This window comes from Haemorhous mexicanus, chromosome 14 (assembly GCF_027477595.1).
Source record: "Haemorhous mexicanus isolate bHaeMex1 chromosome 14, bHaeMex1.pri, whole genome shotgun sequence".
Classification (NCBI taxonomy): Eukaryota; Metazoa; Chordata; class Aves; order Passeriformes; family Fringillidae; genus Haemorhous; species Haemorhous mexicanus.
The window spans coordinates 11,883,900-11,900,211 of NC_082354.1; the positions used below are offsets into that span (position 1 = coordinate 11,883,900).

Genomic DNA, 16,312 nt, shown 5'->3' on the forward strand with positions numbered 1-16,312 from the left:
CACCGAGATCAGCGGTGGCGGGCGCGGTGCACGCTGGGAGTGGTAGTCCGGCGGAGGCAGCGGCACCTTTAGGGCACGGTCTCGCGAGAGGCGGCGGTGACTGGGTGCGCGCGGCGCAGCCCGGGCCGGAGTCAGGACCGGGATCGGGATCGGGATCGGGATCGGGATGAAGGAGGACAAGGAGAACGCCAGGCCTAAGGAGCGGCGCGGGGCCTCCGCAGGGCCGGGCGTTCTGCTGGCCGCGGGACCAGGCTCGGGCCCCGTCGCCGGCACGGACGGCAGAACCGGCGCCGCCGAGCTCGATCGCTTGGAGCGGCCCAAGGACAAGAAGGAGACGCTGAGCAAGGTGGGGCCTGCGCGCCGCCGGGAACGGCGCCCTCCCCGGTAACGGGGCTCACCCTCTGTAACGGGCCCCTCCTCCCTCCGGTAACAGGGCTCCCCCTCTGTAACGGGATCTTCCCCCGCTAACGGGCCGCTTGCGGGGGCCTCCTGGGACGGGACGTGTCGGGGGAGGCGCGGTAATGACTCGTCCCCGGCGCTGCCGCCGCCCTGAGCGCCGGTCCTGCCGTGCCGCAGGTGGTGATCCGCCGGCTGCCGCCCAGCCTGACGAAGGAGCAGCTGGAGGAGCACCTGCAGCCTCTGCCCGAGCACGACTACTTCGAGTTCTTCGCGAACGACTCCAGGTACGGCCGCCTGCCCAGTCCGGGCGCTCCCGGGAGCCGCCGCTACTGCCAGCCGGGCCCCAGTGGCGCCGCCGCCTCGTCAGCGCAGCGCTCTCGGTTTGTGTCTCTGCAGCTTGTACCCGCACATGTTCTCGAGAGCCTACATCAACTTCAAGAACCAGGAAGACATAGTCCTCTTCAGGGATCGCTTCGACGGCTACGTTTTTGTCGATCACAAAGGTAAGTGAACGGCACTCGATTTATGTTGCTGCTTCCCTGCTGTCTGTGCTGTGTGCTGGCTGAGTTTTGGAGGGATGGGTGTGAGCAGCCACGTCTGACTTGTTTGGGTTTATTGCCTCAAAAACAGTTCCAATACCTCTAGAAATACGTATGTACATAGATCTGATAACCTCTAAGTCCTTTAAATGAGCTGGTTTGCAGTGTAACAGCACACTATGTTTGCCGTACCCAGCTGGATTTGTGCAGCCATAAATGTAGTGTTCTTGTCAGAAGATAAAGCTTTAAAGCCTGCTTGTCATGTGTTGCATTCTGCTGTATTTTGTCAAAAATTGTCAAAAAATTGAGATTTGCTTCAGTTGTAGTGACTTAAAATATTCTTTCTTGCACAGTGGATGCAGAGTCTGTAGGATGAGGCCATTACATGGTGTGGTGCTGCTGAGGTGGTAGAACTGGCAAGTCATGGGCAATCTTAAATCTAGTATGTCCTTCTGCCAGCTTGTGAATTTGCTGGTTTATTAGTATAGTGAGAGTGTTAAGGTCGTGAATTCTGCTGTCTGTAGAGTGGTTTGTTTTTTTTATTAAATGGTTTTCCAAATACAAAAATGTTTTTATGCTGTACAAGTAGACTCTTCTAGTATTGCAGATTTCTTGTGAGAATTACCTTTCTGTTTTAGATATGGACAATATAATCTATTTTATATCAGTTTCATCTTTATTTTAATGTATTTTTTCTCTCAACAGGTCAGGAATATGCTGCCATAGTCGAGTTTGCACCTTTCCAAAAAGCTGCAAAAAAGAAGAGTAAGAAAAAGGATGCCAAAACTGGAACTATTGAAGATGGTATAACAGCGGACTAGTTTGTTTTTGCATGAGTAGACTTGAAACTCTTAGCAGTAATTTGAATGTCATGTTTTTACTGTGACACTATAGTTCCACCAATAGGATGTTTGCTTAATTATATGTGAAGTTTATGAGCACTGCTTTGTCAGCTAGAAATCTATTAAATATGATTGTCCCAGACAAACATAATAAAGCAGCTCATTTGAGAGCTGCTAACCTATGAAAAGGTGCATTTAAACAACCCAGCTGAAGTAAATGTAACTGAGCAGTGCATGATGTAAATACTTTTCATGCTACAGTATCTCTTCTTTTTCCGCCTTTTTCCCCTTCTCTTCCGTGTAGATCCAGAATACAAGAAGTTTTTGGAAAGTTACAGTGCAGATGATGAAAAATTAACCTCCACTCCTGAAACTTTGTTGGAGGAAATAGAGGCAAGAAACAAAGAGCTAATAGGTATGGAAATCTATGTACTATAGTTAACATTTTCCTAGATCACAAAGAAACAAATATGTTTTGTAATTTGAAGCTCAGCCTGGAGGAGATTGAATTCTTTTGCGTGCCTGTTTACTATTTGTTAAACATTTAGGCTAATATTATTGTGTGTTTTGTTTTGTTCCCATGCTCTAAATTCTTCTGTAGGTATAGGTTTTAGATGACAAAGTTCCTTCCTGTTGCAGATGTTTGTTAGCCAGAGCAGGCTGTGGAGTGGCTGCATTTCAGTGAGATGCAGTGGTGTTTAATGCACAGTGCTGTGATCAGTGATGTTCCATGCAGGCACAAGTTAAGAGATAGTGTGGTTGGGTAAAATACCACCAAGAAATGATCAAGTTCCTCTTTTTAAGTATATTACTGGGATCTCTTTAAAAATGAGAGTGTCTGGAAAAAGCCTAATGCAGACTGAATGCAGAGATAGGTGTAAGGGATATTTTGTTAATATTCTATTAATATCCTAAAGAAGTTTATAGAATCCTAATAGTTGCCACTTGGAGATAGGTTTGGAATATTTGTTTTACTGCTGTATTTCTGTATGACAGGCAGGGGAATGTGTAAGGCTGCTTCATTTTATATAGAACTCTGTTGTAGGTATTGCAGTATTGGATAAGGCAAAATATTTACATTTGTTTTATCTATTTTCCAGCTAAAAAGACTACTCCTTTATTGAACTTCTTGAAAAATAAACAGGTAAGACTTACCTCCAGAATTATCTTGTTGTTTGCAAGTACAATTTGATCATTGTATGCTGATACATTTCTGCCCTTCCTTTTGAAGGAGCTTTTGACCCAACTTGTCAACATCTGGTTCATATATTTTAAAGGAGTGTTGGAATGGTGGTGCTTTGTGTACGTTCTCGTCACAGCAAAACACCTCTTTTTGCACTGACAAAACAGATTCCATTGTAGTGCTTCCATTTTTCGTGCAGTATGGCTGAGGTCCTTGTAGATGATCTTTCTCCTAGGACATAATGTTATTTTAACTTGTTTTAACTTGTAGCAATGGAGAAAATCAGAGGTGGGGCAGATTTAAATAAAATTTGAATGATAAAGTCTGAGGCTAGCTATGTATTTGAGTTAAGACAGTACAAATTAAGGCTTATGATAAAAAAAATACTGCTGCAACATGTTCAAGTTCATAGCAACCACAGAGATGACAGAGATGACTCTTTTATAATAGAGGCAGCATTAAGGTGAGTTGTTTGATGGCTTAAAGAGATGTTTTCTGCTGTGGAGAGACACTTTCTCTTTGTTTTTACATACACAGAGACTGAGAGAAGAAAAAAGAGAGGAGAGAAGGAGGAGAGAATTAGAAAGAAAAAGACAAAGAGAAGAAGAAAGAAGAAAATGGAAAGAAGAGGAGAGAAGGAAGAGAAAAGAAGCAGAAAAATTGAAGAAAGTAGACAGATGCCCAGAAAAAGAAAGAGACAGATCAAAAGAAGAACCAAAGATTAAGGTCTAGAACAGTTCTTTATTATAAACTGTTACACTCCCTTTCCCCTATTATTTGTATATCAGTCTCAAAATGTACTTTGGGTATTGTGTGAAGAATCATATGAGTTTGGTGTTAGTAAATGACCAATTTTTTTGTAATATTCAGTAGTAGGCATTGTAAAGGTTTACATGCTGTAATGTTTCATAGTAATATTTAAAGTTTTTGTCATGTGACTGTTGTACATGCTGTGGTAAACAGGATTGTGAATTCACTATGGAATGGAGACTATTTTTAAGCTTTCTAAAACAGCCTGGTTTAGGAGAAAAATCCTAGTCTACTGTGTGAATAATGCTTACTCATACACTCCAGCTTTTAGAAATACTGTGATTTGCAGTAATATTTCTTTAATGTTTACTTCTTACTGGACTGTGGTTCCTTTGATGCAATTTCGGTGTTGTGCCAGACAATATGTGTTAGAGTGAGCTTTTTAGTTGAGACTTCTGTTTTCTTTGTAGCTACTTAAGAAGCCTGAAAAAGATGAAAAAGACTTGGAGAGAAAAGAAAAATCCAAGAAACTGGAAAGAGAGACTCTGAGGGAGGAAAAAAATGCGAGTAGTGCATCTGCCAAACGATCTGATGGGGAGACAAAAGAAGAGAAGGCAAAAAAGTATTCTAGTACTTGCTATAAATATATATGTATCTATAACTTGTTTCCTGATTGTACTGAGGCTTAGGCTGTTCTGCCATGACCATGTTTTGAAATTCCTTTCAAATGCTTTTTCTCATGTAAGACATGAGCTGTGCTCTCTGTGCCAGTGCACATCCCCATGATTACAGAAAACTCTGTGAATTACCTGGAAATTCTTCATTAGTGGACAGATTTTAATATTTTTACAGCTCATTATAGGAACTCCACTAAGGAAGCCCATATGTAGGTGAATGCAGCAGGCTGTGAGCACTGTTCTTGCAATGAGATAATTATTATAACCATGGCAAGAGGAGAGGTGTTCTCTAGTTACCAGTCCCTCTAAGTCTTGTAAAAAGTCAAAGTGGAAAATGTAATTCTCAACGGCTCCATGATCTGTTTGAGGTTCCGTTCTGCCATATGAGAAATACAGATAAGACAGACAAATTCAGATGTTTTTTCAAAGCCAGGAGAGACTCAGCCAGCTATGCAAGTAGGAGGCTGGGAAGCTCTAGTGGTCAGTGTCCTCTCTGGCTGTCATGCATGACTTGGGCTATCTCAGCCTCCCAAGAGCTCCCTAGTACCTGCCAGTGTGTCATCTTCCTATTGCACATTTACACCACTATTACATTGATCTCCCAGCTCTGTTTGATGAATCTTTTGAGCTTAATTTTCAGTTTTGTTTTCATACAGATCAGAAGATGAGTGTGTAAAGGACTACAGGGACCGAGATAGAGATTTTGACAGAGACAGAGAATATGAGAGAGCACAGAGAGAGAAACTGAGGCGCCAAGAAGAGGAGCGTCGGAGGCAGAAAGAGCGCTATGAGAAAGAGAAGGTTTTTAGAAGAAAAGAGGAAGAGGTGAAAAAGGAGAGAGACTTACTCAGAGAAAAGGGAAAGAAAAGTGATCTTACAGACTTTACCAGCAGCACGGACAAATCTGAGAAAGTTACCAAAGACGATAAAAAAGAGGATACAATTAAGAGGGATCGTATCAGAAACAAGGTGCTGGATTTCTTTAAATTCATGTGTTGATTCATAGAGATCTGTGGTTTTAGGATAAAAGCACTTCAAGGACAGAACCATGTGGTTTCTCTATTGAAACTTCTCCCTGTTCTGCAACAAACTCTGCCATTGCTAGAAATGTCCACTAAAATTTGCTTAACAGTGGTATTTCTTGTCACTGTGTAAGAACTAACCCAAGAAAACATGGGTTAAATTGTAATACGCTGATCCCTTTTTATTTGCTGACTTGTGCCAAAGGCTGTTGCTTTAAGGTGTTGGTAGAGTATCAGTAATCTGTTTGTGTCTGCTGATCTTATGATGCCTGAAAATGCATCTCAAAGTGGGAGTGTGGTTAAACAGGTTCCTTAAAATAGGAAACTGTAACTTGCAGAATATGACATGTGCTCTAGGTTCAGGAAATAATGTCTTGAGTGTAATTTTATGTACTCTTCAAAATCTGTTTTTGCAGTATCTCTGTGCTTGTTTTCTGTATCACTTAAGACATTGTCAGGTACACATGAAATTCAAGGTTTTAAAACTGTGAGGTTGGCCTCTCTTCTGAGAGGATGTGAGCTGAACGCAACAGGAGACTCGTTACAAATAACCTCAACTCTGAGCAGTGTTGTAGTTTCAACAGGGATGTTGCTTTACAACAGAGACAACCTTGATTTGGGACAATTGAAGTTACTTTGCCACCACTGTGGAATAATTAAACTTAGCATGAAAAGTTTGAATTTGAGCCATTTCTAATACCATAGAATGATGCCATAATAACCCTGAGAGCAGGGAGTTGTGAAAGAATCTAAATAGTTTTGATTTATTTCAGGATCGCCCAGCAATGCAGCTGTACCAGCCCGGGGCCCGAAGCCGGAGCAGATTGTGTCAGTATGAAGACAGTGCTGCAAAGCCCCCAGATCAGGGAGTGGATAAGAAACAAGAGGGTGAGAGCAGTCACACGAAGGAAGAGGAGTGACTGATGTGCCAGCCTTATGTGTTCTGACTGTCTGTGCAGCCAAAGAGCATGTACTACGCAATCCAGAAGTGCCTTCGGAGCGAAAAAGGAACAAAGGAAGAAAAGGGGGCATTGTGCTCTTGGATGTTTCTGGTTAAAGAACCTCAGTTGTAGATTCCAAATTTGAAATGTGTTCTCATTGTAATATTTTCAGTTATTTGAACTTACTTTCCCAGCATCTAACTACAGCAGAGAAGAGAATCTTTGCGAAATAGAAAGACTTTATGGCCTTAAGTTTGATAATAAATCAGTTGTGGTCAGGAGGGAATGACACCTGGATCAAAAGCCAGAGCTCTAAGGCAATTAGAGCCAGTGTTGGATACCCTTAAGCAGAGCAAGCTTGGAGTTGCCTGGAGTTCACACAGGTGTTGCTGTGTTCTGTGGTGCTCCTACGTGAGGCAGTGAAAGCTGAAGTGTGTCAGTCTAGCACTGAGACACATACACAGGCTGGGGCTGTTGAGGTACCAGTGGACAGGAGCCTTTTGGCACACAAGGAGCAGAACATCTGGCAGTGCAGTAACCATGTTAGGGAGGGAGAGACCGTCCTCTTCAGTGGTTCTCTGGATAAAATAACTTAAGTTGGAGTGTATGAATAAGCTGGCTTAATAGTTGAATATGACTTTATAAATTCTCATGTAAAGTCTCCCTACATTGAAATGCTTATTTTTCATCAAATGTGGCTGGTTTGGGCATCCTGTTCTTTTCCAGCATCTTCTCTTCACTCAAGTCTGAAACATTTCTGAACTCCTGCCCTCTCGGAACTGCTTCCTCTTCCCTCATAACCTGAAGTATTGTTTTACAGCCCAGAACGAGACTTCGCCAGTAGCAGGTCCTCCCAAGCTAGCGAATTTTAGCCATAGCTGTTTTTTGTACTAAACCCAAATAAACTCGCACAAACTCGCTCGGCCGCCGCCGTCCGTCACTGCGTGGGGGCCGCCGGGCCGGCAGGGGGCGCTGCGCCCGCTCCGCCACGGCCGCTCCGCCCTCTTTCCGCCTCCTCGGACGCCGCCATCGCCGGGACGCCGCGCCGCTCCGCGCCATGGTGAGACATCCGCAGCCATCCGCGCCCTCCCGCCGCGCTCCGAGCCCTCTCCTCGAGGCCGCCGCGCTCGGGGATCCTGGCGGGCGGGCGGCGGAGCGGAGGGAGCGGGAGGGAGCCGGGTGCGGCATTCCCGGCTGGCCGAGGCCTGGCCGGGGCCGGGGCTGTGCCGGGGCTGGGTGAGGCACTGACCGCTGCGCTCTCTTGCAGTCGTCGCACAAGACGTTCAAGATCAAACGCTTCCTCGCCAAGAAGCAGAAGCAGAACCGGCCCATCCCGCAGTGGATTCGCATGAAAACCGGCAATAAGATCAGGTAACGAGCTGGGCCCGTGCTTTCTGAGGAGTTGCGGCCGCGCAGGCTTCGTCAGGCGGCCTGGGCGGGACAGGCCGAGGGCGGGAGCTGGCGGCGTTCATGCCGGCCAAGGCGCAGTTTTGTGCCCGGGAGGGCCGTGTTGGATGTATGGGAAGTCATATTGATAGTATGAAATGCTTGGCACTTGACTGTAGAATTAATTTGTCATAGTTCCTTGGTCTCCTGTTGTGTTCTCGAGCATTGTGCTTAGGGAAATGCTGAGTGCTGTGACACACTGGGTGCACATGGGGCATGCACAGGGTGGTGCCTGTCCAAGCCCACTGGTTGAAAACTGCAGCATAGTTTTTTATTTCATACACTCCTTCGTCTGGGCTTTTTAAGGCAATAAAATTCCCTCTTCTCTTTCTCTCTTTGTCCTAAGCAGTGAGGAGAGCAGCAGCAGCAGCCCTGGCTGGCTCAGGCAGTGACCCAGCACAACATTGCTAGGTTCTGTTCCTGTAGCTGCTCCCAGCTTGTTTCTAAGTGGGGTCAGTGGTGCATGCACTCAGCTGGATCCTTGTCTGCCATGTGGCAGGTTACAGCTGGGTTCTGTTTCAGCTGAATTGCAGTACTCTGAAATACTTGACCATAGGAAAGAATAATGGATTTTGGTCTCCTGGCTTGAGTAATTGGGCTATGAGTTCTGTCCAAGCTTTGTTTTAAAGCAGGCTGCAATTGCAGTGCTTCCTGCTGTGGGAGTGCTGCCATTTTCCTGCTGAGAGCAACTCTGTTAACACTGTCTGTGCTTTCACCCACACCGTGGTGAAAGCATTTGTTCTTAACATGGACAAGTACATGCTCACAAATTAATGTGCTTTCATGGAAGAGACTTTTTCCGTGTGCTGTTCTGCTTTCATGTTTAACAAATGTGTGTGTGCACTTTGCTAATTCACTCTGCTTTTGTCTTAGGTACAACTCCAAAAGGAGGCACTGGAGGAGGACCAAACTGGGCTTGTAAGAGAGACTGTCCCAGGAGCTCTAATGAACATTGGTCTTTCTGTGTCAGATCGATAACAGCCTCAAGTCATTCCTTCTGTGATGCTGGACTGCAGTCCCCAGTGTGGGGTTTTTATAAGCTGGTCTGGGATGTTGATGTTAACTGGGAAAATCTTTGTATCTGAAACATGGAGACTGTGTTCTATTGGTGTTCTTTCAGGCATCACCGTGAGCATTGACACTGCACAGGCTTACTAATAAATATGGACCTGAATGACTTTGGTTTTGAAAATTATTTCCTATGTATGTGGTGGGATTGTAACAAATTAATGGTAATGTTAGTTAAATTATCACCTAGTATGAGGAGCCCTGTCAGCTCTTTTCAGGTAGAGTAGGCTGTGTCTTCCTTTTCACTGACTGTAAACCTTCAGGAGCAAAGTACCAATTTATAAAAAAAGGCAAAATCAGACTTGAAGAAAATCTCTTACAAAATGCAGTACTGTAGAGTGCAGCATATACTGTCTGTGTACTGTATTTAGAATATTAAATAACATGAGTTTTGTTAAGGAGTCTGTGTTGGTTTGATAAATCAGCACCAACCACAGGTGCAGCTTAGTATAAAACATTCTCAGCAGACAGGTAGAAATTTAGGATGGGGCTCAAAGGGTTTGCAGCTATTTAAAAAGGGAGAGGAAAAAGGGGATTAAGGGTCTCTTGTCTCTGGCACTCCAGCTCCCCTGTGCTGGTATTCTCTGCTGGGGCCTGTGAAACCAATTTACTGCAGGGAAGTGGAGGAGCTGTGGCTCTGCACACAGTCCTTTCTGTTCACTGCTCTGAACTGGGGTTGCTGCTCTGGTCAGCAGGAAATCCCTGTCCTGGGCTGTGGCCAAGCCCATCCTGACACTGAAGGCTGCCAAAGGTGCTGCTTCATTCCTGCCTTCAGCCTCAGCTCGTGGGTCTGTTCCTGAGAGGCAGCTTCCTGAGGAAGCTTCAGGCTGCCATACCTTCTGGGTTGCTGCTTTCACACTGCTTTGTATTGCAACTCTGAGCAAATAACACTGGGTACAGCATGTGCCAAACAGCATGTAAATGCTAAGAAATACATATCTCACTCAGAGGTCATGAGGTGTCTCCTTCCTAAGGTGAGCTGCAGGGTTCTGTAACTCGGGGTGAGCAAGGCTGGGATTTTTACCAACTTCAGGATACTTCAGAGGTATCCTCTAGCTCCTTGTCCTGTCTGGTAAAGTCTGGACTCCATCGTCAGGGGGAAGCACAAAGTCACTGCAACAGGAAAGCAGCAAACAGCATTGCCAGAGGTGTTTGAGCAGAGGCTTGCATGCTGCAGCCACTCTGACTTCAATGATTTTTAAAGCTTTCCTGCACTCTTTGAAGTGAGTGTTCAGGAAATAACAGCACTGCTGAGGACTGGAGTTCTGCCTTGGCATCCAGCTTACCTCCCCCAGCCTCTCCGCATCACTGCTGGCAGGCAAAGCTGCTCATAGAGTTTCTCTGTAATTGTGTCTATGGGGATCTGGCTGAGGAGGAAAACAGCAATTTTATGGACTTGAGAATGGAAAGAGACAGTTTTTTCCTTGGCATTTGTGGGAAAACTTTCCTGAGCAACAGACTGGACAATTTATTACTATTTATTAGAAAGTCTCCCTATTACTATCATGACTAATATTTTTATTAGGTGGAAGTAACTTCTACTAAGGAACTGTTTTGGAAAATAACTCCTTGTATTATTTTCCCTATTTGACTGAATCTGCTTTTCAAGCTGGACATTAAGGGATAAAAAAAAGTGAATTTGGTACAAATTTAGCTTGGGTTAAACTCAATCCTCTGCAGAACCTTAACCAAACAAATATCTCTGGGTTTGAATGTTTTCTGTTGTCTGTGGCAGCTCTCTTTGCCCTCTCCTTCCTGTGAGAGGGAATCAGGAATCTCTGCAGAACTGAGCTAACACACATGATAACTGAGACATCAACAGAAGCTTTAAAGAAAAAATATTTAGATATTTTAGTCCATTGATTTTGGTGGATATGTTTTGTTTTCTGAGTCAAAAGCAAAGTTGGAGCTGATTGTATACTTGAGGAATATTTTTCTAAAGATGTCTCTGTATCCAAATCAACTGTAGGTATGAAAATGAACCGAGCAAGACAAAGGGGTGGGTCACTGGAAGGAAATGTGGGGGGTTATTTTGCTCAGTGGAAAGGGACCCACCCAGGTCAGGGGGTGACATGGTGAGGATGTTGGAACATATCTAGAGAAGCAGAGTTCTGGTTCTGCTCTGAAGTCCCCACCTAATTTGTCTCAGCACAGAACACCAGGTCAAACCCATGACCAAAGGATGAGGGCAAAGCTGTCTTTAGAGGGTTTTGGTTATCTCTCAACAGGAGGTAATAACTGAAAATAATTTTGTTGTATTTAGGTGCAGCATTTGTCAGCCAAATTTTACTTTTAAATGGAACATTTAAGTCCATGTTTCTGGGTGGAGCATGACTAAGCCACAGGTACTATTGCCAAGGAAATGGCTCCTTCAAGGAAATTCTCTATTCCACTGTTTACTCTGTGCCTTACTCAGAGGAGGATGTAGGAGCCATCCTGTGCCCCTTCCCTGACAGCTGTAAAAGGGTAACAGAAGACTAATAGGTAAAAACAATATTTTGTCAGTCCTGTCTGTCTTATCAACAGCACTTTGGTTACCAGAACTTGACACCAGTGCTGTTCATGGAGTTTGTGCTGGCATGAGCAGACTTGTGAGAAGCCAGCCTGCTCTCCCATGGCATGGACATGGCCACAGCGGTTCCAGAAGGAGCTGCATTGACAACATCTTCAATCTATTAGAGCTAAAGCATTGTAGATCAAGCATTAAATCTAGTTCTAGTGTGTTTTGTATGTATCTGCTACTGATCTCAAGGACTAAAATGTCCAGACACATCTATATATCCACCCAGGCACCTGGACTGGGCATTATCCAATCACTGGATCCCTGTTCACTCATGTGGAGGCTGCTCTTCCACACGTCATTACTGCAGACTGGGTTATTTTGGTGTCTAAGCAGTCTGAATATAATTGGAGTTTGCTCAGGAGCTGTGAAACCCCCCAGCTCTAGTTCCCCAGAGGGAGTTACCTGTGTGTCTTTGTGTATCTTTCTGCATCAAGATGCAAACGCACCTGTGTAGCCAGGCCAGATCACCTTGAGTCCCTCGGTCACCCCTGCAGGCCCCCTGAAAGGCAGCTGGAAAGAAAACCACAACTGCCCCCCTAAAGGAGCTGTCCCTGCAAGGGCTGCCCTGGGGAACAGAAACTCCCCAGTTCCTGTCTGAGAAGCACTTCTCAAACGGCACAGCTATTTAAGGGTGTAGGAATAGTCTCGTGCTGATGAGAAAGAGGAAGGGACTGTTGTTTTTCTGAAGATATTTTAAATCAGTACTGGTCTTTGAGAATGTAAAAAGCAAGTTGAAATCATCAGGGCAGAACTTCACTTGGTGAACAAAACACAAACAGGTGAGCAGAGGCTTTGCCCTTTTAATGCAGTGACTGAGACATACATGCACTGTTATGCTGCTGCAGCAATGCTCATCAGAGTTTCATTTTTGAGCTTGACCTCAGTAGCAATAAAAATAATCTTAATCTCACAGCCTTCACATACCTTTTCCACAGTTTCTGAGGATGAATCATCTTTCCAAAGCTGTTCCTGAACTCTAATCCCCAAAGAAGCCACCACAGGCTTCCCCCCTTGTGTCCTTCCTGCCTCCTTTGCTCTGGCCCCCATCCCTAATGAGGTGGAGCATTTCAGGCTTCCTGGGATGGGGATCTCAGGGGAAGGGCTACCAGTGTGAGTTGCTTTGCATTTTGAAAGGCTTCTCTTGGCCTGGACTCTTCTGACAAACAGGGCCCTTAGCTCTTACTCTACTGAGAATCAGCTTTATAATCAGCTGTCATAAACAAACATCAACCCAGAGAAGGTGCATATGGCAGAGATCAGGAGATCTTGCAGGAAGCTGGAAGGCGTTTGCAGCATGAGATCCACACATGGTGGGTCAGCATCCTCCTGCGGGCACGCAGGGTGTTGGAGCAGCTCCCCACAGCAGAGCTGACACGTGAGCCCCAACCATGGTGATCTGCTGGGATGCAGCAAGGAGTCCCCATCCAGAGGGGGCACAACCCCCTCTGCAGACAGGCAGTTTTTTGGAAGGGCTGTCCCAAGGTACTGCTCCCAATGGCCGTGGTGCTCCACGCAGACACTGGAAGAGTCCCAAAATACCACAAGACCCAGGGTGGCCATAGTGCCATGGCTTAATCCTCACAAGGCAGGATTTTGAGTAGCCAAGTTCTTAGCTCCCTGCAGGCTTTTCCAGCTGCTATCCAGCATGGGTTTACTGGGGAATGGAGCCAGGAGAGCTTCAGCGCTCATGGAAGAAAGCAAAGGCCTGTCTAACAAAGCCTCGCAGGGTCGACAGGCCCCAGGAATGCTGGGCTTTTCCCTCGGCCCCGGAGTCCACACAGTCCTGCCCTGCCCCAGCCTCTCTGGATGACTTACAGTTGTTGTTGGTGTTGTGAGAGTGCAGCTGGACCAAGTCCTCCTCCAAGGCCCCTGCCAGCTCCTTCAGGTCCCTGGAGGTGTCTGCTGGCAGGTACTGCCAAGCCTTGCGCCCGTTGTGGTCCCTGCAGGTGGTGTCTGCCCCGTAAGCTCCCACCAGCACCTTGATGAGCACCTCGTGTCCCTGCAAGGCAGCCAGGTGCAAAGGGGTGAGCCCGCCGCTGGCTGTGGGGATGTTCATGTTGACAGGGTAGCCTTTTTTCTGGGCATGGGAGATGACCTGGATGAAGCTCTCATGGTGGCCATGCTTGGCAAGCCAGTGGAGAGCGGTGAAGCCTGTCACAAAGTCTCTCCTGGTCAGCAGGCTGGGATCCAGGTCCAGAAGCTTGATGATGCTGTCCGCATCACCCTCGGCCACCGTCAGCAGCCATGCGTGCTCCAGGGGATCGAGGACAAGGGGCAGCAGATCAGGGCTCTGCTCAGGCTTCTGCTCTTGGTGCAGCCCTGCAGGAAGACCGCTGCTGCTGGATGTCTTCTGAGCAGCGGCAAACCGCATGGTGCTGCCAGGGCTGTTGCTCTGCAGGAGGATTTCCTTCAGCTCCTTCCTCCGGGTACTACTGGGGCTAACGGAGAACCTGCCTGAAGTCCTGCCCCAGCTCCCCAGGCTGTGCCTGCCCCAGTTGATGCTTTTGTTGGTGTCCATCTTCTGCAGCGTATGGAAACGCTCCCTGCTCCCCAGCGTGGCTGGCCAGAGATGGGAGCCGCGGGCCGGGCCGCCCGCTCGGGGCTGGGCGGCATCCAGGAAGGAGAACCTGCGGGAGATGCCAGCTACCTTCTGCTCCGCCTCGCCCTTCTCCCGCTCCTGCCGGGCCATGGCGGTGTCTCTCGCAGGGCTGGCCCCAGCAGGGCAGGGCTCACGCTCCCCTGCACTCACCCCGCGCTTCCCCTGCCGGCCCTCGGCGAAGGAGGAACCGATCCGCACGGCAGCAGGGCACGGCGGCAGGGCATGGCGGCGCCGGGGCGGTGCGGGTGACCTTTGGTCACGCTGTGTCCGTGGCTGCCGGGCACGGCCTCACACAGGGCTGGCTCTGCCCCCCGGCCCGGCCACGCTCGCCTGAGCCGGCACAGAGGGAGGGCGGCCGGGCTGCGGGAACGTGTGCGCGCAGCAGGGAAAGGCTGGGAAATATAGGAAAGTGAGGAAATATAGTGAGGGAGCGGGAATACAGGGAAAGTGTGGGAATACAGGGAGCGTGTGGGAATACAGGGAAAGGACGGGAATACAGGCAACGTGGTGGAATACAGGGAGGGAGTGGGAATACAGGGAGCGTGCAGAACCGTGGCACCTGACGGAGGCAGGTCCTGGGCAGCTCAGTGCTGACGCTACAGCAGAAATTGTTGAACTAGATTCTCCTGCCTGAATGGTCTCGTTTAGCACTGCTGGCTCAGCATTAGCACCTGAAGTAGCCAAAGCCTTAGGCCATAAGAGCTGACCAAACATAAACTTTTGATAAAATGATGCTGCTAACACAACACTCTTGAAATTCAGCAGATATGAGCAGAATGGAGATGATAAGGGCCAAGGAAACAATCCCAGGAGAATAAAGCAACATCAGAAGGCAGCCAGCCCAGCTCCAGTGAAACCCAGCAAGAAATCAAGATACTGCCAGCCAGAATTTAGTGATTGACTTGGATTGGGTGATGAGTGTCGGGGTATAACTGAGAGGTGTGAATCGGGATTGGGGTCCCTCTCTGGAACCACCAGCTTGAGCTGTAACCAAAGAACTAACAAAAGACTCACTGGAAACATTCACTTGAACCCAGCAATCTTAGCAGGGTCAGACCCTGTTACATTGCCTGGCGTGTGTAGATCCATGACACTGGTCTCAGGACACTTCCTCTGACCCCAGCAGCACCCCAAAGTTGTCTCACTGAAGCAATTGCTTTACAGTCCCTCTGAAACAGGCCCCTATGGCTGCAATGCTTCTCCTTGATGCTGTGCTCAGGACGGCCCAGGTTACTGCCCCAAGAGGCCATGTTCCAGTGGCTGATGGGTTTCTCTGATATAAGGGAAGCCCAGCCTGGGACACTGTTTGGCTTCTTGCCACCCAGTGTTTCATCCCACGGGAATTTGACCTTCCTTGCTTGCTGTGATACACTTTGTAGCACAGTCTATGCTGACAGCTGCAGCCAGTAGTTTGTACCCTAATTTTGTTATCAATCAGGACTAATTTTTCTGCTGCAAAAGGTCCCAGTCCTCTTTCTCTCCAGAAGTTTCTTATCCATGACTGCTCTGACACCCATGGCTGAACTGTCACCAGATGGTTTTGCAGCTGGTCAGGCAGTTAAAAGTCACACTAGCCCCTTGAAGCTTTCTTCTTTGCCTTCCCTAAGCTTTAGCCCTGCTCTGACTTGCCCTGAGCTGGTCGTCAGCCTTGAAGGCCTTGGTCTTTTTCCAACCACTTGGACCAGTTTTTCTGGGATGTGTGGGGAGTTGGCATAATCTCAAATCCCAAACAAATGGTGGTGAAAGCATAATTGCCCCCTTGTTCCCTGTCTGGAGCTGCCTGATTTTGTCACTGGGTTTTGGTGGCTTCTGTGGGCTCAGGGAGGCAGAGAACTTGAACCACAGAGCCATGAGATCCTGATGAACAGTTGAAAACACTTGGGTGGCATCTGGGGAAAACAAGGAGGGAAGTAAGGAGCTGCTCTTGGGGAATGAAGGCATTAATGGTGCAAAGCAAGCCTCCCATTCAGGGCCACCGTGGTCATGCCTGCATTAGGGACTGGACACACTGGTGAACTCTGACCATGATAAAATCAGGAGTCAACCTCGGGAGTCCAGGGGCCAGGAAAGTTACTTTGGGGAAGGACCGAGTTTCCCCAGCCTCGTTTTTGCTTGTGCTGCCATCAAACGAAGGGAAACCCAAGCGGCACCAGCTACACCCTCGAAGCTGCGGCTGTGCTCATGACAGGCCGGGAGCTGAGGCTGCACCCCCGGGACGAGCGGGGCCGGGAAGGAGCGGCGGTGCCACAGGAAGGGAATTGGGCAGAGCCGCACTCAGCCGGT

The 16,312-nt window shown here is 47.6% G+C and overlaps 3 protein-coding genes and 1 non-coding gene across 4 annotated transcripts; 3 read left to right on the plus strand and 1 right to left on the minus strand.

The window, feature by feature from the left end:
- Positions 1–106: 106 nt before the first annotated feature.
- Positions 107–7,271, plus strand: UPF3B (UPF3B regulator of nonsense mediated mRNA decay). Its single transcript, XM_059859586.1, has 10 exons — positions 107–346; positions 577–683; positions 796–902; positions 1,644–1,742; positions 2,085–2,195; positions 2,881–2,924; positions 3,501–3,689; positions 4,184–4,335; positions 5,047–5,359; positions 6,186–7,271. Exons 1-10 carry the CDS (start codon positions 167–169, stop codon positions 6,330–6,332), a joined length of 1,449 nt encoding a protein of 482 aa, XP_059715569.1. The 5' UTR covers positions 107–166; the 3' UTR covers positions 6,333–7,271.
- Positions 7,258–8,976, plus strand: RPL39 (ribosomal protein L39; the record flags this gene model as incomplete). The annotated part of the gene is made up of 3 exons (XM_059859591.1): positions 7,258–7,413; positions 7,621–7,724; positions 8,673–8,976. Coding segments are annotated over 3 exons (309 nt in total), but the record flags the coding sequence as incomplete, so codon positions are not given.
- On the plus strand, positions 8,425–8,556 carry LOC132334055 (small nucleolar RNA SNORA69). The gene has a single exon (XR_009488328.1). It is a non-coding gene; the product is annotated as a small nucleolar RNA SNORA69 (small nucleolar RNA).
- On the minus strand, positions 8,838–16,240 carry SOWAHD (sosondowah ankyrin repeat domain family member D). Its single transcript, XM_059859588.1, has one exon. It carries the CDS (start codon positions 14,117–14,119, stop codon positions 13,109–13,111), a length of 1,011 nt encoding a protein of 336 aa, XP_059715571.1. The 5' UTR covers positions 14,120–16,240; the 3' UTR covers positions 8,838–13,108.
- Between the last annotated feature and the right edge of the window lie 72 nt (positions 16,241–16,312).